The sequence below is a fragment of the Hippoglossus hippoglossus genome, chromosome 8 (genome assembly GCF_009819705.1).
Source record: "Hippoglossus hippoglossus isolate fHipHip1 chromosome 8, fHipHip1.pri, whole genome shotgun sequence".
Lineage (NCBI taxonomy): Eukaryota > Metazoa > Chordata > Actinopteri > Pleuronectiformes > Pleuronectidae > Hippoglossus > Hippoglossus hippoglossus.
Genome location: NC_047158.1, coordinates 20,986,026 through 21,006,523, shown reverse-complemented (window position 1 = coordinate 21,006,523; position 20,498 = coordinate 20,986,026). Strand labels below are relative to the sequence as shown.

Here is a 20,498-nt window from a genome sequence, read left to right as displayed (position 1 = left end):
GTTTGTGTAATTGTGAAATCCCTGGAAGATCATTCATTACTTCAATCAGCGGAGACATCATTCATATCCAAATGTGTTATTTAATAAGCGGTCGAGGTGTTATCGTCTTCACGTGTCGATCCAATCTCAGTCTTCTCACGTCTCTACACCGCCGGTGAATGTGTGTGTGGTGGAGGTGGTAGTGTCCCACTTGGGGGGGGTGGGACCAACCCCTCTCTTCATCTGACCGCGGACATGATGGTGTTGCTGTTTGCGTTTGTTCTCTCCTCTCTGTTTTCTATTTGCATTTATTCATGCCCCTCACGTCGCCTCGGAGAACAGGAGCACTCTGTGCCGTGCATGTTTAAAAAGCCTTTGAAAATAAAAAAACAACGGCTGCAGAGCGAGAGTTCAAACAGAATAAGTGTGAATATAAAAAGGTTGTTTAACTCGCGGCCTGACGCTGAGGATGTGGTACAGTAACACCGTGTCCACGGGCACATCTGGAGTGACTCACCGCGGTTGTGACGGCTGCAAAGTACCTCACACACAATTAAGCTGATTCTCCTGCGTTACGTTTATTTTCTGCAAACACAGTCGATTCTTTCACTGCTCTAATCTTTCTCCTTTCTTCTCTGCTTGTTGCCGCTAATCTCTCCAACTTCGCCGCTCTTTCATCTTGTTCCACCCGCTCTCCCCTCGCCTCTTATCTCGGCCGAGGGGAAGCAGACAGGGATGAATGACGGAGGAAATTGAATCCTCTTTATCGCGGTGGTGCTCCCACAGCGAGCCACTCATTTGCACGCTTCGCCTGCACATATAGATTTGCACCCTCACATAATAATCTCTCTCTTTTCTCTCTCTCTCTCTCTCTCTCTCTCTCTCTCTCTCTCTCTCTCTCTCTCTCTCTCTCTCTCTCTCTCTGCAGTTGTCGTGCAAGCAACAGGAAAAGCCTGATCCTGACCACCACCTCGCCCACGCTGCCTCGCCCACACTCCCCGCTGCCACTCCCTGGACACCTCGGTACGTACAGTCAACATCACGTTAGCTATGAGCTTTTTCAGAAAGCTTAACAAGTTTTGGGGTTGTCCGTCCCTCTGTATGTAGCATTGTGAACACGATAACTCAAGAACATCTTCAGGGAATATCTTCAAATTGGGTAAAAATGTTTGCTTGGACTCGAAGATGAAGTGATTCCATTTTAGTGATCAAAGGTCAAAGGTCAAGGTTTATGTGACCCCAGGAAGCACAATTTTTGCCTTGTGAACACGATATCTCAAGAACATCTTGAGATTATATCTTCAAATTGAGCACAAATCTTCACTTGGACTCAAAGATGAACTGGTTCGATTTTGTCTCATGTTCTTGTGAAGGTGATATGTCAGGAACACCCGTTGGAAATGTTATTACATGTGACACAATCACTTGGACTCAAGGATGACCTGAAGTCAAAGGTTGCTGTGACCTCAAAAAACTGTATCTTTGCCTTTTGACCCTAATATCTTAGGAATGCCTTGAGAGGATCCTTTCAAAGTGGTATCTTGTCATCTAAGAAGAAAACAAATAAGCCCAGAATGTGGAACAGTTCCACGTTTGACCTGGTTAAGTTTTAAGTGTTTAAGACGACTTGACTAAGGTGCTCGTTGCTCGTATTCATTCATCTATGAAATGTCCATCAATCAAAACACCGACATTAACGTCCACAGAACAGGACACGTACAAATCTCCGGCTGCAGAACGTTCATCAGTCTAAAAATCGATGTCAGGCTTTTATGGTCTGGAAAAACAATCTAAATCAATTTCACCCCCTCAGACCTGATAATTGTGAAAAAGTCACATTGTCGTATTGAACTCAGAATCAGATGAGGGGGGTTTTCATTAAATAACAAAGCTTGATTTTGTGTTTGTCACATGTTCCTGTACAGTGTCTGTGTGTCTCTCACTGTGTTTCTCTTGTGGCCCCCCACAGGAAGCAGCCCCCTGGACAGCCCACGGAACTTCTCTCCCAGTAACCCGGCTCACTTCTCGTTCGCCTCCTCCAGAAGGTCGCTGCCTTTAAATCACCACGTTACTGAGCGTGTTTACTCCTGCTTGTGTTTACGACTGATCTGATCTCAAGTTATGTTTATATCAGAGCTGGGAGAGAGAGCGGCCACATCCACACTTCTACGTTTTCATTTAAAAACACATAAAACTCTTTATGAGTTTGGAAACGCTGCTGGACCAGTTTTAGTTTGACAACTCAGGGGCTGCGAGATATTTGGAAACAGTAGATGCTCACAACCTCTTGCTGATTGGGTCTTTTCGGTCACGACGTAGCGTTCGCTGATCGATCAGGCTCCTTTCACCTTCTGGAAGAAAGCTACCGACATTAGCCTCGGCTTCCAGTGTAGAACACAATATGGAGAATCTGTTTCTGTTGGAGGTCTCACACATCCTGGGGAGCGAGGAGCCTCTTGTAGCACTCGCAGGTTCTCGCAGCGTAACAGGCTGACTCACGTGGAGCCCGACGGAGCCGAGCTGTCACGTTCACGGCGCCTTTGTTTATTCAGGCTGCTCCGGTAAGGAGGCAGATTCAGGAGCTTCTAAGATATTCGTCAGGCCTTCGTATGGAGGCGTCGCAGCTAAAGGCCCCTGCCCCTCCTCAGTCAGACACAGGGTAACTCTGGGATACTGCCCCTCCTCCTGTAAATCCTCCGTCCTCATTTATTAAACTCGTCTGCCTGTCGCTGTGTGATGCTGACACACAGGATGTGGGTTTTGTCTTCCAGTCACACTTACTATCTCACCACTCGCAATAAAAAACAACTGGTTTTAAAGTTAAAGTTTTTCTTCTGAACACAATCAAGCTAATGCTGCATTGTAATTATGAAATTGTGTTTATGGCAGAGTCTGAGAGTCGCATCGGGCTTTTAACTGATGTAACGTTTGTGTTTTCTCTGCAGAGCGGACGGACGCCGATGGTCTTTGGCATCTCTGCCGTCTTCTGGATATGGCACCAACACCCCTAGCTCAACGGTAAATCACCTCACTCCCGTCTTTATTTCTTACATCAGCAATTTACAAAAGAGAAAATATCCAATGAAAGAAAATATCTGCATCTGAGTCGAGTTATTCTCACGGTGCCCGACCCTCCGCTTCACCCCCCCGCATCATTCGTTAGCAGCCTTCCCTTCAGATTTAAGTTCTACACTAACTGCAGCAGGTTGTCACTTCCTATTTTTTTCTGCGGGGTGTGTATCTTGTTGCGTAACGTCCAGAGTCCTGGTTCCTGCTCCTGGATGGAGGAGGGGAGGGAGGGAGGGAGGGAGGGAGGACAGCGAGGAGGGGAAAGTGACGAGTGCCAGGACGGCGGGATGAGAGGGTCATTAGAGATGAGAAGCTGGAATTAGATGAAGCACATTCTGCTCCAATGTAATTTATCACATCCTTAATTTAGCACGATGCTATTATTAGAAACAAAGAGATATTTTATTGAAATGAACGAAGTTTATTCTGAACAGAAAAGTCCCTGCTCACGAAGTCACTGCACAACTCAAAGAAATAACGTCAAACAAAAATGCTGAACGACACCTTTGAGGTAATAAATGTTGTGGGCAAACGAAAATCTCTTTAAAACATCATCTACTCAGCATCTGGGTGAATTGTGACGCAATAAAAAAAGTGCTCCTCTCAGCGAAAGTCTGCTTCAGTTCGCTCCGGAGACACTGAGGTGCTGAGGAAAGAAGGAGAGCGATGGATGATGTTCGTCTGAGTCACAGATTCACGGATCTAGTTCATTAACGTCTCGGCTCCTCGAGGACCAGCCGCTGTAACGTTGGTGATACTGTAGTAATTGAGCTTTCAGAGCATGAAGAGCTGAAGTTATTATCAGGTTGATGAAGATTAATTAGGATAATGTGCTGGAGTTTTGGTTCATTAACTTTCTGGCACTTTCTCTTTTTTCTCCTTCCAACTCCTCCACCCACTCTCTAATATTTTTCCCTTCCTCGTCTGCCAACTCGCTCCTTCCTCTCCCCCCGTCGTCCTAATCCTCTCCACGCCCTCGTCTGCTTCCTGTTCCTCCTCCTCCCCCTCTCTGCTCTCGCCCTCCCTTCATCCCCCTCTTCCTCCTCCTCTGTCGCTGCAGTCCTCCAGCTCGTCACAGGAGCGGCTGCACCAGCTGCCCTCCCAGCCCACCATGGACGAGCTCCACTTCTTGTCCAAGCACTTTGGCAGCACCGAGAGCATCACGGACGATGACGGGGGCCGCTGCTCCCCCCACATGCGGCTGCGCTCCCGCAGTCTCAGGTCAGCAGCAGCAGAACCCATGAGATTAAACACTGCTCTCTTTTTTAAAGGACACTTTGGGAGCAGATTTACGGGGGTGACCCCTGGTTGATGTTGTTTTTGCTGTTATACAACCTCTCGTTTTATTTCCCTGTTGTAAGCTACAGAGAATGACCTTTTTTAAACAGGAAGACAGCAAAATGTACAAATAAACCCGGCAGTTTATCTAAGCTATAATACATCTAAGATAAATCAATCAAACCTTTGGAGACAACAGTTAAAGAAAGTTTAGATAATCAAATACATACAATCACCCCTAAAAATGTACTAAACAAAATAGGATAAGATATCATCTTCATCTACAACTATATTTCTATAGAGATTCAGTAATGTTGGTTACATAGACTGTAGGTAAAGTTTATAGCTGCCAAACGTGAAGCCAAAACATATGTGGCTGGCTGCAGTAGAGGCCCCACCACCTCCATGTTAATGTTTGGGACAGTCAAAAGTCAAAGTACACGTGAAATACATTTTACTAAACAAATTTTAGTTTGTTCTTATCACACGACAGTTTTCCATCATGTTCTGTTTCCCCCTGCAGCCCCGGACGCTCGTCCTCCTGCTACGACAACGAGATAGTCATGATGAACCATGTGTACAAAGAGCGCTTTCCAAAGGTAACACACACACACACACACACACACACACACACACACACACACACACACACACACACACACACAGTTTTTATGAAATATGATGTTTATCGTAAAACAAATCCTTAAGCCTCCAAAGCATAAACCTGATCATTCAATCCTTCATATCTGCGACTAATCCAATTAATTCAGAGCTAAAATATTAGAAAACACAAATAAAGGGGGATTTAAATGTTATGATTGAATGTGTATGAATGTTTAATATCATTCATCCAAACCCAGTTAGAAAGGAGCCATGGAGGCTGTTAAACCTCCACAAACAAGATTATGTGACACTGCCAGGCCAGACATGTTTCAGGGAGAATATTACGTTTCTCCAACATGCTCTTAAAAGCTGCCACGGCTGAACGGCCAAATAAAAAACGACTTTCCCTCCTTTGCCTCATTCTTCTCCCTGTCGCTGTCTCGTGGGCTGAGGGAGGTTTTTAAAGGAAACAGGCTGAAAGCTTCCTCAGTGAGAGAAATCCAGCCTCAGGAAATTGTTATCGTTTGGAGTTCACTCGAGGTAGAAGCTCCTTCGGTTTGTCCTCACACAAGTCAGATAGAAAATACAAGACGCTGTGTTGAAGTCGCTGTGAATTCTGGGCCACGGAGGAAATTACTTCCCGAACTTTTTTTGTCCCGTACCTCTGGCTCCTCTAAAGAAATCCAATCCTTTCTTCTAGACGTAATCTCTTGTCATTTCCCCTCCACCAGGCCACGGCTCAGATGGAGGGGAGGCTGGCCGAGTTCATCCACGCTTTCTCTCCCGAAAACGTCCTGCCGCTCGCTGACGGGGTCCTCAGCTTCATCCACCACCAGATAGCTGAGCTGTCCAGAGACTGCCTGACCAAAGCCCGCGAGGGCCTCATCACCTCCGTCTACTTCTTCGAGCTGCAGCAGAATCTGGAGAAGCTCCTGAATGACGTGAGTGTAAAAGATGTAACGTCAGCACGAGTTCAAGCACGGCCGATATCAGACTTCAACACTGTTCCTTCTTATCTCAATTTCTTGGTATGTTAAAGGGAAACTGAATACTGTATTATGATATTATACGATACGATCTGATGTACCTTCATTGATACAGGTAATTTAACATTGACACAGCAACACAAGGGGAAAAATAAAGTAAGAAATAAGAATAGAAACAGAATCTAGAGTAAATTTGATAAAAATTTAAAATCTGTATACAACATAAATGGAAGTACTATACTATATCTACAAAGATAAAAGTTGTGTAATTGTGCAGATGCAGTATGTGCAGCAGTGTTTCTTGCCTTGTGGATTCTAGACTGTCGGCACTGTGGCGTTGTGGCGTTCTGCCGTCTGATTGGCTGACGGAGCCCCTCGAGCACTTTGAGGCACGTGGCTGAATGTGCTCCGGAGTCGCCTCGGCTCAGCGGAGAGGCGATGAGAGCGATGATGGCTTTTAGTTTCCCCATCATCCTCTTCTCCGTCACTGTCCACTTCCACCCCCCCCCCCCCCACCACCACCACCACCACCACCACAGTCTGTGTGTGTGTGTGTGGACGTGTGCTGCAGCTGTGGAGGTTTCTCTCAAGTCTTAAATCCTGATGAGCCTTTATTGAGAGATGAGATTGGAGCTAATTGAGCTCATGATTTTAGGGGAATTGATAACAGGCATCGGGGATTTTCATCAGCAGCTCAATTTTGACGGCTTGATTAAATCGCAGTGATTAGTTTGTGTTGCCTGGTTTTTGGTTTGATCGAGTCTCTCGTGATCAGGAACTCTCGTATCTCTACAGCTTCGAACACTCACTGTGTCAGTGAAACCAAATGTTATCGTATATTCATGTACTTTATTAGACTCTCTCTCTCTCTCTCTCTCTCTCTCTCTCTCTCTCTCTCTCTCTCTCTCTCTCTCTCTCTCTCTCTCTCAGGCCTTTGAGCGTTCAGAGAGCACCGAGGTCGCCTTCGTCACAGAGTTGGTGAAGAAGCTCCTCATCATCATCTCGCGACCGGCCCGACTTCTGGAGTGTCTGGTAAGATAACACACACGGAGTGAAGAAGTTAGAAAACTTTGTGCTCATCCTACCTGGTTTATCTGCCATGAAGATTTTATAGTCAATGTTTTGATATTAATGAAACTGAATTTGCTTTATTACTGTTCACGAGTGTGGTTTATATATAAGTTTGAATGATGTCATACATTACATTTTGTCTATTTCAGAAACGTCACAATCATTACACCCAAGTTCGCAACTTTTCAAAATAAAAGATCTGTAATTCTGCCTGGAATAAAGCATCACAGCACCAAAACAAACGTTGTGCTTTTACGTTGTAGAACAAATTGCTGAAGAGGAAGTGATTCCATGAACTGGAATTGGAGAATTGGAGATAAACCGTCCACTTACAGACAAACACTTGTGGAAGTCATTTACTAAACTGCAATATTTAAAAATCCTTCATCTCAGAACATCTCACGGTTGATGCTCCTCTCGCACCTTAAAACAAATCCATTCTTCTTGATACAAACTTGAGCACGGTTACTTTATGAGCCTTTAAGCACCGCGGCGTATTACACAGCAGGAGCAGAAAATCCCAACAAGCAAACACTGATCTGTACGAGTTGATCCAGGTTTGTCTGGGTGGCGAACGTATTTGCATTTAGATTAAAATTTGCCCTGCCGCACTAACACCAGGCAGCGGCCCCCTAATGCTCGGCTGCCATCAGGCCTGACTCACTCACACTGTAGCCGTGGTGTCACTTAAAGCTGGAGGACGCCAACGTGTGTGTTTGTGTTTGTGTGTAACCCAGCGTGACTCTGTTTCATAACAGGGTATCAATCTTGTGTCCTCCAAGATGAGTCATGCCACCCTGACGTGGGCTTTGATTATAAATGACAGCTGAGACGGAGACGTGGAGAATCAATTCAGCGAATCAGTCCCACCCTCGTTTTCTGCATATCGCTGCGTTTGGATTATGTTCGGGATCCGTTGCATGATTTTGGCGTCGTTAGTGATTCAGCTTGTCTCAGCGGCGTGGAGATGCATTAGAGACACAATGACTGACAGTAGAGGGATTTGAATGAGATGCTTCAGGTCTGATTGGATTAAGTTAAGTGGGTGTCGTTAAGCATCTTATGAGGAGCTGAAGAAGCTTGTTCACTTCCACCTCCTCCTCCTTCACGTTGAATCAGGAGGAAGAGGATGAGGATAAAGTTTAACAGTTGCCTAATAGCCTGTAGCCTGAGTTTCTGGTACTTTCCAATTCCTTCTGGGCCCCAAGATGTTCACTTCCTGTCCCCACCTGCAGTACTTCCTCCTTCCATCAATGGTGCCTGACTCCTTTATTATCCAGGGCCCCATCGTATAAGCAAGTTTTTAAAATATACGTCTCAGGAGGGAACATGAGTGCGAGGCGTAAACACACAGAGTAAATAATAAAGTAAACAAGTAAATTCATGTAACAGCACAAACTGCAGTGACGCTGTCGTCCAGAGACGAATCCTGGAGCCGCTCCAGAGGCAGTGAATCGTGAATCGGCTCCTGGAGGCCGACACGGAGCCTTTTTAAATCAATCAGCTCCTCAATCTAAGTTAATGTTAATGGAGGAAACTCAACAAAAAGAAATTGCTGCTTGACGACATTATCGGTTCAAGTCTTGATGCTCTGGTTTCCAGGAGTTTAACCCTGAGGAGTTCTACCACCTGCTGGAGGCGGCGGAGGACCACGCCAAGGAGGGTCATCTGATGAAAACGGACATTCCTCGATACATCATCGGCCAGCTGGGACTGACCCGGGACCCCATTGAAGGTGAGGAGGACACAGAGACGCAGATTTAGAAAGTGTTGCGATGTTAATTTAACTCTCTTTAATTCGATCCGTCATGTGTCTGTTTCCAGAGATGGTAAACCTCGAGAGTTACGACAGCGAGGGACCACTAACGCCCGAGACAGACGACTCAACAGAGGTGAGACTGGTTATTCCTCAGTCTCATCAATTCTTTAAAGCTCTCCGTCCTTTTCCACATTCATCCATTAACTTCCTGCCTTCTGCAGAATGACAGCATCAGCTCCGGCCGGCCAGCGTCTGCTTCATCTGCTAATGACTTGGCTACAAGCTTTATCCACTTTATTCAGCTAATTTATGCTGAGGTACAAAAAGAAAAACAGGATATCCCCTCTAACGTTGGGCGTTCGTCCAACTGGCTGAAGTTATGAACTGAGGCAGCTTCATAGTTATAACGTCTGCAAGGGAGGTTATATATTTTCACCCCTGTCCATTTATTTGATTGTTTAACATTGCGTTTGTGTTTTCTGTTAGTGCGTCTGTGTTGTGGTCACCGTATCATTTGTTGCAGCTTGAAATGAAAGAGATTGTGTTGACGCTTGTTAAGAGATGATAGTAACAATTAGTTCTGTGATGTTTGATCCTCAGGGAAAGATCAGAGCAGTGAAACCACCGGAAGAAGCCGACTTCCAGACCATCAAGCTGATCAGTAACGGAGCGTACGGGTGAGTCCTCTTCTCTCTGCGGACGAGGATGTCACCAATGATTAAGTCAGGCAAAAGATGTGGTAAAGTGAAAGTAATGCGTGCACGTGCCTCTGTGTGTGTCAGCGCCGTGTACCTGGTGCGTCACCTCGAGACGCGGCAGCGCTTCGCCATGAAGAAGATCAACAAGCAGAACCTGATCCTGAGGAACCAAATCCAGCAGGCCTTCGTGGAGAGAGACATCCTCACCTTCGCAGAGAATCCGTTCGTCGTCTCCATGTTCTGTTCGTTCGAAACCCGCCGACACCTCTGCATGGTCATGGAGTACGTGGAAGGTGAGTGTGTGGGGGCAGGTTGTTGTGGAGCAGCGATCTTGACATCTTTCTACTTGTCTTCTACGTGTATGGCTTCTTTATTAGGAGTCTTGAAGGAGAACTTCTGGAGACATTTGCGTTCTCACATACGACCCCCTCTGGATAATGTCTGGAGATTATCCGGAGTTCAGTGCAGGTCTGAAAGCAGCTATAGTCAGATCAAGATCTTCGAATATTACAGAGAAACCCAACAGTCGAGATATTGAAGGATATCTTTCGTGTCCGATGTCCTTGAACAGAACTGCCGTCACGACGAGTTCGGTTGTGCACGTCACCCTTCGTCCTAAATGGAAATGAGAATGTTCTAGAACAAGAGGAACCCAGGAGACATGTTAATCGCTGATGTCGGCGGTATGACTAATGAAATCATTCACTGTGCTGTCAGGAGGAGACTGTGCCACTCTGCTGAAGAACATCGGAGCTCTGCCCGTGGAGATGGCGCGCATGTACTTCGCAGAAACCGTCCTCGCGCTGGAGTACTTGCACAACTATGGCATTGTGCACCGTGACCTCAAGCCTGACAAGTAAGAAGATGGGAGTTCATGTAGTTTTACTTTAAAACCTAATCACTGCACTGGATTCACTGTATATAAAGCTCGTATAGCTCAGTCTGTACTGTACTGTTTCTGTCCCCAGCCTCTTGATCACCTCGATGGGACACATCAAGCTGACGGACTTCGGCCTGTCCAAGATGGGACTGATGAGTCTCACCACCAACTTGTATGAAGGACACATAGAGAAGGACACCCGGGAGTTCCTGGATAAACAGGTAAGACAAAAATACAGCATCACAGCATCTAACAACACGTTTTATTCACGACAGAAACTCGTAACATATCAAATACATGACGGAATCTACCAACTTACCTGAAAGACGGGGACCAATGACCACACAGTGTTTCCACAACAGCAGCTTTACTCCGATAATTAAAAAACGCTGCAAGTTCCCTCAGGTCTGTGGTTGGGGAACAATCTAGTTCGCCTTCAAAATAAGAGCACGATGTGATTTACAGATTATTTCTACTTTGTGAAGATAAAACAAGTGTTAGACGACGATGGTTTTAACATTTTAACCCTTTTTTTAACCATATGAATGTTATTTACCATAATTTTTTTTTATCACACTCCATGAATGCACTTAACTTTTTAACTTAACTTTTAATAACGTCTCATTTCACAGATTTTAACCTGACTTTAGCATCATTACTGATGAATTTACTGCTATTTAAACTGTGACTAACTCAAAGTGCATTACTTCTGAACATGGAATAAACAAGTAGGAACACATACGAGGAGTCAGAACCAAATTTTACTTAAAATGTATTGAGGTCATTAGAATCTACCTTCACTTTTAATAAAACTAAGTGTTGTGCAAATTCTAAATTAGTTTAAATGATTAAAATAACCTCATATATACTGTAAATTGCGTCTTTTTTGGCAGAGTCACAGCGATGCACCAAGCAGAGAACTCCCGTGTCATTGTGTGCCAGTCGTATCTGAGGCATGAATCGTTAACAGTTGGCAGAACAAAAGGACCGGGCCTTCCACTCTTATTATAATCATTTCCCTTTTAGCTTCGTCTTATTTCCTCGGGCCTTTCATTCACTGGTCCTGCTTTGAATCTCAGCCTCATTGTTTCTTGTGTTTTTTTTGCATCATGACGGTCCAGGAGTCTATTTGCATTCAGTGCATGTGCACATTAAAAACGCTCACCGGGGGCTTTCATCTTATCTTGGCATCTGTGACGTTGATCCACTTGGCAGAAGAGCACATGCTTCGTACACGCGTGTTCCTCTCACCCACTCTCTCCTGCTCAGATAATCTAATGGTAGGTTTAGAATAATCTTGAGTGATTTCATTAACAACAGAATTTGAAATTGAATTATCTGAGGTTATATTAAATGTGACAAAAGCATTATTAGTTGGGTGGTTAGCACACAGTAGGAAGGTTCCCCGGTTCCGAGCCTGGTTCTTTCTGGGTGGAGTTTGCATGTTCTCCCCGAGTCTGCGCAGGTTTTCTCCAGGTTCTGGACTGGGTCAGATGTAATTCACATAAAATCTAACTAATTCTAACCCGAAAATGTATTTTTTCAGGTGTGTGGAACCCCCGAGTACATCGCCCCTGAGGTTATTCTTCGTCAAGGTTATGGGAAGCCGGTGGACTGGTGGGCTATGGGCATCATCCTGTACGAGTTCCTGGTGGGCCTGGTGCCGTTCTTTGGAGACACCACAGAGGAGCTGTTCGGACAAGTCATCACAGGTGAGAGACGTCCGAGCAGGACCAGTATGTTCAGGTGGATCCATTCAACACAAGATGAAGCAAACTGTCGTTCTAATTTACTTCTTCCTCTTCCTCTCTGCGGTTTGTCTTGTAGACGACATCGTTTGGCCTGAGGGGGACGAGGCTCTCCCTCTCGACGCCCAGCACCTGATCTCCTCGCTCCTGCAGACGAATCCACTGGTTCGACTGGGCACAGGTGAGTCACTTGCTGTTTCCTGCAGTCAGTAAACTCCCACACTCCTTCATCAATATTATGTATTATGCATTCAATCTGTTTATTTATCTAAATCTGGAATGCGGTATAACTCTAACTTCTGACATGTGGGTATTTTGGTCCGGGCTGTCAGTACCTTCACTTTCTCTCAGGCTGCAGAAATCACCCGTCTGCCTTTGTCTCTCCTCCTCTTCATCCCCCCCCCCCCTCCTCTTCACTGCAGGAGGTACGTTTGAAGTGAAGCAGCACTCGTTCTTCACGGAGGTGGACTGGAACAGCCTGCTGAGACAGAAGGCCGAGTTCATCCCTCACCTGGAGTCCGAGGAAGACACCAGTTATTTTGACAGTAAGTCGTCCCAGAAATAAAGAACAGATATTTTGTCACTGTACTGAAGTAGATTGTTCAGGTATCTGTACTTTACTTGTGTATTTATTTTTACTCGCTATATTTTAACATAAATATCTGAACCTCCTACTCTTTACTATGGTTTAAATGCATTTTAAGGAAAATATCTGTTTTTAAAATCTTTATTTTGCGTCATCGAGCGCCACCTTCCACACATCAAGACAGATTTCGACCTAAATGGACAATGACCCAGAAAATACTTTTCTTGCTTTAACAGGTTTTCAGTTTATTGTTTCTTATTTGATTTGAAGTGGTTTAAGTTAAAGCATCTTTGAAGAGTCAGTAGAAATAACCTTTAGGGGAACTTTTATACTTTGACTACAATTCAGAGCCTGTACTTTTATACCTTTATTTGTGTAAAAAGGGTGAATCAGTACTTATACTTGAGTCATTTGGAACACAAGTATCTGTACTTCTACTTGAGTGAAGAATATGTGGACTTTTGCCACCTCTGCAGAACACACATCCTTTTAGGTTTTGACTCTCCTGTGTTACCATGATAACCACAGTAACTGCAGAAGGGTCATTATGTGCATTTTTAGACTCGAGCACCAGCGGGGGGTGGGGGGGGCCGCTCTGAGTTTGCAGCTTTCAGACCAAGCTCTCAAACACAGTGATTCACGTCTATGGGCCAGAGTTAGTATCTAATGTGTGTTCGGGTGAGATCATCAGAGATAAAGATAAGGACACTGTTCTCTCATGACTTTCCCTCCTCAGCTCGCTCTGAGCGCTACCACCATGTGCAATCGTACGATGAAGACGATACCAACGACGATGAGCCCGTGGAGATCCACCGCTTCTCCTCCTGCTCCCCCCGCTTCAGCAAGGTCAGACCCGACACCTCTCATGTCTTTGTAGTAATGTTTGAGTTGTTCATCAGAAAGTGTGACTGACTGGTTGTGTGGGGGGGTGAAGGTGTACAGCAGCATGGAGCATCTGTCCCAGCTGGAGCACAAACCCCATGGTGTGACTCTACGGGAGCACAAGGTCCCCAGGGAGGAGCGAATGGCCAAGAGGGAAAGTCTGGGCAGCGTCACGCTCAGGGACAAGAGCTGGAGGACTGGATCACCTGAGATGTGAGTGCAGGCTGCAGCCCAATCCTCTTTTTGAATGATTTGCACACTGGTTGTTTGGTTCTAATCTTTTTTTTGTCTTGTTCCTCCAGGAAGCGTTTGTCCTGCTCTGAATCCTCCTTCACGGAGAGCGACTCCAGTCCCCCGTCCGGGACACGCAGACGTTTCTCTGCCCTCATGGATACTCACCGCTTGCCCTCCCCTCTGGAACTTGACTCAGAGCTGCTGGTCTCCTGCAGGCAGTCCACAGTGAAGGCGAGGGGAACTTCCCTGGAAGGAGCCATGGGGACCATCTCCTCTCAAGGCGATCTGAGAGCCTACCTGAAAGACAGCAACGGGCTCACAGCTGGAGGTAGGAGGGGACGAGGCAGCGCAGCGTCACTCAAACATCTGATCTCTGACCCCAAACTAAAAAGTTCTTGCGACCTGCTGATGCATCGTTGTCTCTTCCAGGCAGCGCTACTGTTCTGGGGCTTCCGGACGCACAGGGGCCCCGCGGGGCCGCCACTGACCTGGTGCTGCGGAGAGTTCGCCACCACCAGCTCTCGGCCGAGGGAGATAAACGTAACTCACTGCCAGGAACCAAAGTTATCAAGTCTGCCTCTGCCACGGCTCTGTCTGTCATCATTCCTGCAGGTGAAGATGTCGCACTGTAAAACTGTAAAAACCCTTTTTAACACACTGTCATGTAACTTAACTCCGTCCCTCCGCCCACAGTGGAGCAGCACGTTGCGTCCCCTCTGGCGAGCCCCATGTCTCCTCGCTCCCTCTCGTCCAACCCCTCGTCCCGTGACTCGTCCCCCAGCAGAGACTACTCTCCGATGGTCAACGTCCTACATTCTCCGATCACCATCCATCGCTCAGGGAAGAAGTACGGCTTCACGCTCCGAGCCATCCGAGTTTACATGGGAGACAGTGACGTCTACAGCGTGCATCACATGGTCTGGGTGAGGGAGCAGAGTTTACACTACGCACAGTTCTTTATGACTCAGCATGACAGAAATATGTTTACCACTACTACTACTTATAGTAATAACAATGATGTATATACATATTTGTATTTTCATATATTCATCAATGGAGCTGAAAAGGCTTTGGATCAAATTGTAAACATATCAAACGTGTGAAGAAATAAAAACAAAGTTAAAAAAAACTGCCAACACAAATATAAAATTCGACTTTCAGTAAAGATGTTTACAGAAAGAAACATTTGACCAAATATAGATTTGATCTATGAATCAGAATCAGAAATACTTTATTGATACCAGGGGGAATTGGGTTTTATTATAGTCGCTCCAGCAATATACAGAGACAATAACAATACGTAGAAATATAAACTAGAGGTAAGACAAAAGTGCATTTTTAGAAATAAGAAAATATGTAAAAATACAGTATATACAATAATAAATTGGGCTTAAATGATTCATGATGGCTGTAGTCATCAGTTGCTAACAATATGACACATACAGTTGTGTGTCATCTGCATATGTCATCATGTTGTCTTATAGTTCAGCTGAGTCACTGTGTGTGTGTGTGTGTGTGTGTGTGTGTGTGTGTGTGTGTGTGTGTGTGTGTGTGTGTGTGTGTGTGTGTGTGTGTGTGTGTGTGTGTGTGTGTGTGTGTGTGTGTGTGTGTGTGTGTGTGTGTGTGTGTGTGCGTGTGTGTGTGTGTGTGTGTGTGTGTGTGCGTGACACTCTTACATTAATCATTTCTTCCGATCCCAGCATGTGGAGGACGGAGGTCCGGCCCAGGATTCTGGACTTCGTGCTGGGGACCTGATCACTCATGTGAACGGGGAGTCGGTCCACGGTCTGGTTCACACAGAGGTGGTGGAGCTCATCCTCAAGGTGAGACCCATCTATCTGTTTATATTTTACATTTTAATTGTTCAGATAAATAACATACATGAGTATTTTTCCTCAGAGTGGAAATAAAGTGACGGTTACAACTACTCCCTTTGAGAACACCTCGATAAAAGTGGGTCCCGCCCGCAAGTCCAGCTATAAATCCAAGATGGCGCGGCGCAGCAAGCGGACCGGGGCCAAGGAGGGACCGGAGTGAGTTACCACAAAGCACATTATCACACTTTTCTGCTTCCTGTGCGTTTTCTTCTCCTCAACATTTCCTCTGTCGTGTCTTTCAGGAAGAAACGCAACTCCCTGTTCAGGAAAATCACCAAGCAGTCCAACCTGCTCCACACCAGCCGGAGCCTCTCCTCCTTGAACCGCTCGCTGTCGTCTGGAGACAGTCTCCCGGGCTCGCCCACCCACAGCCTCTCCGCCCGCTCGCCCACTCAGACTTACCGCTCCACCCTGGAATCCTCTCACCCGGGTTAGTATGAGGCCACATCCACACTAATACGTTTTAGTTTGCAGGAAACATTGCTATTGAAGTGGTTTGAAGTTTATTTTCTCTGCTCCTCTCAGCCAACTCCTCCCAGAGCAGCTCCCCAGCGACCAGCACCCCGAACTCCCCAGCAGCCTCCCACCACATGAGGCCCAGCTCCCTGCACGGCCTGAGTCCCAAGCTCCACCGCCAGTACCGCTCCGCACGGTGCAAATCAGCCGGCAACATCCCTCTGTCCCCTCTGGCTCACACTCCCTCCCCGACCACCTCCTCCCCTCCGCCCCTCACCGGCCACACGGTGGGGAGCTCCAACACCACACAGATGTTTCCCGTCAAGCTGCACTCGTCGCCTCCCGTCGCCCGCCCTCGTCCCAAGAGCGCAGAGCCGCCCAGGTCCCCTCTGCTGCAGCGGGTGCAGTCGGCAGAGAAGCTCGGGGCACCGATTCTGCCTTCCTCCTCCTCGTCATCATCGTCGCCTTCTCCTCTGACAGGCGGGGTGTCGTTACGCAAGCATAGCCTGGAGGTGACGCACGGGGACTACAGGAGAGAGTCTTTCCACTGTGAGCATAGCCTTCAGAGTCTGTTAGAGATGGAGGGAGAGAACGGACCTGCTCCACCTTCCCCTTCATCATCCTCCTCCCCTTCTCCTCCCATGGGAGGGGAGATCGGAGGCCTGAAGCCTGGGAGGAGGCTGGGGAGACAGGAGTCGCCGCTCAGCCGTGACACACTGTTCACAGCCAGAGATAAAGATACTCAAACCACAGCATCTGAGAGCATCACTAAAGCTGAGTCCAAAACCAATGTTGTCGACACAAGTAAAACACTGTCTGCTGCTGTGGTTCTGAAGAGTAACGTTAGTGCAGCTGCTGCGGAGACCAAGTCTCGTCCAGCACCGGTTCCATCCACTGCAGAGACCAAACCGGGCCCTGGGGACAAACCTCCAAATGCAAGTGCTTCAGCTTCGATGGGACCAGTGTCCAAGAGTAAACTCAGCGAGAAAATCTCCACTCCGGGAACATTAAAGAGCGTCCAACAGCAAGTGAGCAAGCCGCAGACAGACGCTGGAGCTGGAACCAAAGCTCAGGAGAAGGCTGAGGAGAAAGTGAAGGCTGAAAAACTTCCCATGCAGAGAGCCTCCTCTTCAGAGCAGTCCAAGACACGCAAAGGCTCCGAGACGGGAGAGAGAGGAGGCGTCAGCGGCTGCGATAAAGCAACTGAGACGACTAAGGTCAAAGGTCCTGCACCCCCAGTTCCCACTTCAGTTCCAACCCGCCCTCCAGCTCATGTGCCGGCTGCTGCCAGATCCAAAGCGGAGAAGGTATCGAGCCGTTACTGTGGCGCAAAGGAGGAGAGGGCGCACTTGGAGGTCCTGGAAGAGAATCCCATGTCGCCCTCCTCTAACGCAGCCTCACCCTGCTCGAGCAAGTCTCGCCCCATGTCTCCGGGGGACAAAGCCAGCTTCGTCACCCAGCTGACGAGCGTGGCCAAAACAGTGCTCGGGCCCATAAAGGGAGGATTGCAAGAGGGAGCCAAGATCCGAGACGCCTCCAAGACGGGCGAGGAGAAGCGGGGAACCACAGCAGGAAGAGCAGAGGCCGTGACCGGGGGAGGACGCCGTGGGGCTCCGACGGGATCCTCCGCCGGCGCCGGCCCGGTCCAGTCCGATCGAGGAACCAGTCGGAGCTCCAAGCATCATTCGTGATAAGGGTCAGAACGAGTCAGACTCTCCCATGTAATGCCTTTTACTGTAGCATCATACTGACATATCATGAAGCAGCGTGACTTGGAATGAAGGGGAGACACAACCGCCTGAAGAAATAACACATGACGTGTGACATGTAGACGCACAGAGATGCAGCAGCTACTGTTGGAAGATGTGTGCACGTGGTATCATAATGTCGGCCTGTGTGTGCACTGTATGTCCATCCCCATGTCTTGTATATAGGTTTAAAAAAAAAAAAAGTGTATGTCCTAACGCATGTCTTACATATATGTGGAAAAACGAAAAGCATATTTAAAAAAAGGAGGTGAAAAATATAAAGCAGACCTGGAGGTAGTGAACACTGTGAACAACATTTCAAAAACGACCACAGCGGCCAAACCGTCGGCTGCACGTCACACGAGCAGGATTCTGTCAGAAATGGGCATTACTCATATTCCAGATCAGCTCCAGTGCCATCAGTTAGTTTATTCTGTGTTTCCTTGAAGTTCGAAAGGGGACGAGGTTGATCTTGTATCACGTGGTGAGCGACTCAACAAACTGGAACAACAGAGATGGAACCCGAGGGGGTTTAAGGGCTGATTCTCGGTGGGATTGAACGAGGTCGATTAGATGAACTTGCACAGGGACGCTATGCAATCTGCTTATCACGCCAGTTTCCCTTTGGTGTCCCCGACTACTCAGTTTACATTGTGTGTCCGTCAGGTGGAGGAGGAGGAGGAGGAGGAGGAGGAGGAGGAGAAGAGACGTGAGGGTCGCAATAAGTCGAGCATTTTGTTTTAAAAGTTGCCTCCGCTGATCGTGGAGAAACGTGTAATTACGCTGGACTGTTTGTCGTAGGCCGATTACACGAATACCTGAGTCCGATCAAAGTGTGTGAGAGCAGCAGTCACAGTCGAGTCGTCTCAGAAACGCTCGTTCATCCACTCTTTTCTATTTATGCAGTTTATTGTCACGTGTGAAGGAAAGTGCCAGTGTTTTTATTTATTAGAGATAATGTGATTTGTCTTTTGTTTAAATGTGTAATAATATGCAATCCATGCGTGCCCAGTTCCACAGAGACGAGCACGCGTGACACAGTGGTCGACTGAGCACCGAGCCAGGAGCAGATTTGTCGAGAGCGTCTTCTCGTGTGTCACCAAAAAAAAAAATCATCCTGACATGTTTGGGACAGAAGAGTCAGAGCTGCCGGAGACTGCCACCTTGTGGGCGTTGACAAAAGGCCCTGAGGAACAACAACAGATTGGGTTACGTGTAACGAGACCTCTGATATCTCTGCCTGTGGATCTTTGAGTTTCATCCATCATGAGTCCGATGCATCGTCCTTCTGTTGACAAACACATTCTGCAGTCTTTACTTTACCAGCTGTGACGTAGTGGTTTAAACACACATCACCCAGTGTTCTGGACATTCAACACCAGTCATTTTTTGTGTGTGATGTGACAAACTTGCACTTTATTTTTGTGTCGGATACTTTGATTAACTTGTGTTACATATTTCTTTTATATTTTTTCTATTTATTCTATTTATTAAACCAATTTTTTTATTTATTCAAATGTTTTTACGTGTCATGACGTAGGGGAATTTCTGTTCTACGACTGAAATTAGTTATTTATGAATTTAAATCTACCAAATCTGTGTGGCTGCCCCATCCTGTGCAGCTTCGACTCTGTCATTCCATAAATCTGACATTGTGATATTGCTGTCATGTCCATCTCTATCCAAGTGTTTGACTTTTTTACAGCTGCAACTCTTTCCCTGACTCGTGTTGTTCATTCCGTCGCTACAGATTTATTCGCCACCGTTGTGAAAAACTGATGCAAAAAAGCCTAAAGTGCAGAAATGTAATAAAATGCAGTGAAACCCCCAAAACGTTTGTCTGACTGTTTTTAAAGGTATAAAGAAAACTGTAGAAATGTAAAATCATGCAAAAGAGACGAATCAGAAACTAGAGCAGAAGTCTGTAGAACACATTCCACCAAGGCCCAACAGGCCACTTAGATTTAATCAAGTTGCACCAAATTACACACCCTCGTATCGTAGATCAGTTCCCTAAATATTCGTAGATCAGTTCCCTGAATATTCCTATTTTTTCCCTCAAGATCCACGTCCCAAGAAACTGACAGATCTAGATCCATGTCAAAACCTTTCACTTTCATTTGGATCCTGTTCTAGAAAGTAAAAGATGTCTCACAAAAATCCATGGCAATAAAAGGAATGAACTAAAATAAAAGGTATTCACTCTGTTAAATTTGAATTACCAAATTAATATATATATATATATATTACGATGTCTGAGAGAGCTCAACACACTGCAAAATAAAAAAAACTACATCATCAATTATTTGAGCAGCATCTGTTTGCAGTGCATTTCTGTATTTGTATGTGTTTTCTTGATTTGCAGTGCGTTAAGCTCTCACCATAATACATACATATATATATATATATAGAAATTCAAAATACTAAATGTTTAAATGTTGTGGAGGAGAAGCAGATTTGATCAGTGGGAGTCTGAGTATCTCCTGTATTCATGTGAAGCATTATTACGTCAGAGGAGTGAGCTCCCTGCTGCTCCTCTGGCTTCAATAATAAATAATCATAAAACTATTATTATTATCATGCAGGGGAACCTCAGCGCTCGATCCCATTGGTCCTCCGTCGACCAACCAGAGCAGCCCCCGCA

The 20,498-nt window shown here is 46.3% G+C and overlaps 1 protein-coding gene across 3 annotated transcripts in view; it reads left to right on the top strand.

Annotated features, from left to right (window-relative positions):
* Window positions 1-18,152, top strand: part of LOC117765754 (microtubule-associated serine/threonine-protein kinase 1-like) — a 33,744-nt gene extending 15,592 nt beyond the window's left edge. For all 3 annotated transcript variants that reach the window (XM_034592218.1, XM_034592217.1, XM_034592220.1), the window contains 25 exons: window positions 908-1,002; window positions 1,949-2,024; window positions 2,925-2,997; window positions 4,109-4,269; window positions 4,850-4,925; window positions 5,661-5,870; window positions 6,846-6,947; window positions 8,589-8,721; window positions 8,811-8,878; window positions 9,346-9,422; window positions 9,528-9,736; window positions 10,161-10,299; window positions 10,412-10,544; window positions 11,870-12,035; window positions 12,151-12,252; window positions 12,494-12,616; window positions 13,394-13,503; window positions 13,592-13,752; window positions 13,842-14,101; window positions 14,203-14,385; window positions 14,467-14,696; window positions 15,474-15,596; window positions 15,673-15,806; window positions 15,893-16,080; window positions 16,176-18,152. In XM_034592218.1, the coding sequence (XP_034448109.1) occupies window positions 908-1,002; window positions 1,949-2,024; window positions 2,925-2,997; window positions 4,109-4,269; window positions 4,850-4,925; window positions 5,661-5,870; window positions 6,846-6,947; window positions 8,589-8,721; window positions 8,811-8,878; window positions 9,346-9,422; window positions 9,528-9,736; window positions 10,161-10,299; window positions 10,412-10,544; window positions 11,870-12,035; window positions 12,151-12,252; window positions 12,494-12,616; window positions 13,394-13,503; window positions 13,592-13,752; window positions 13,842-14,101; window positions 14,203-14,385; window positions 14,467-14,696; window positions 15,474-15,596; window positions 15,673-15,806; window positions 15,893-16,080; window positions 16,176-17,797 (4,954 nt within the window). In that variant the 3' untranslated portion in view covers window positions 17,798-18,152. The remainder of the gene's footprint in view (window positions 1-907; window positions 1,003-1,948; window positions 2,025-2,924; window positions 2,998-4,108; window positions 4,270-4,849; window positions 4,926-5,660; window positions 5,871-6,845; window positions 6,948-8,588; window positions 8,722-8,810; window positions 8,879-9,345; window positions 9,423-9,527; window positions 9,737-10,160; window positions 10,300-10,411; window positions 10,545-11,869; window positions 12,036-12,150; window positions 12,253-12,493; window positions 12,617-13,393; window positions 13,504-13,591; window positions 13,753-13,841; window positions 14,102-14,202; window positions 14,386-14,466; window positions 14,697-15,473; window positions 15,597-15,672; window positions 15,807-15,892; window positions 16,081-16,175) is intronic.
* Window positions 18,153-20,498: the final 2,346 nt, after the last annotated feature.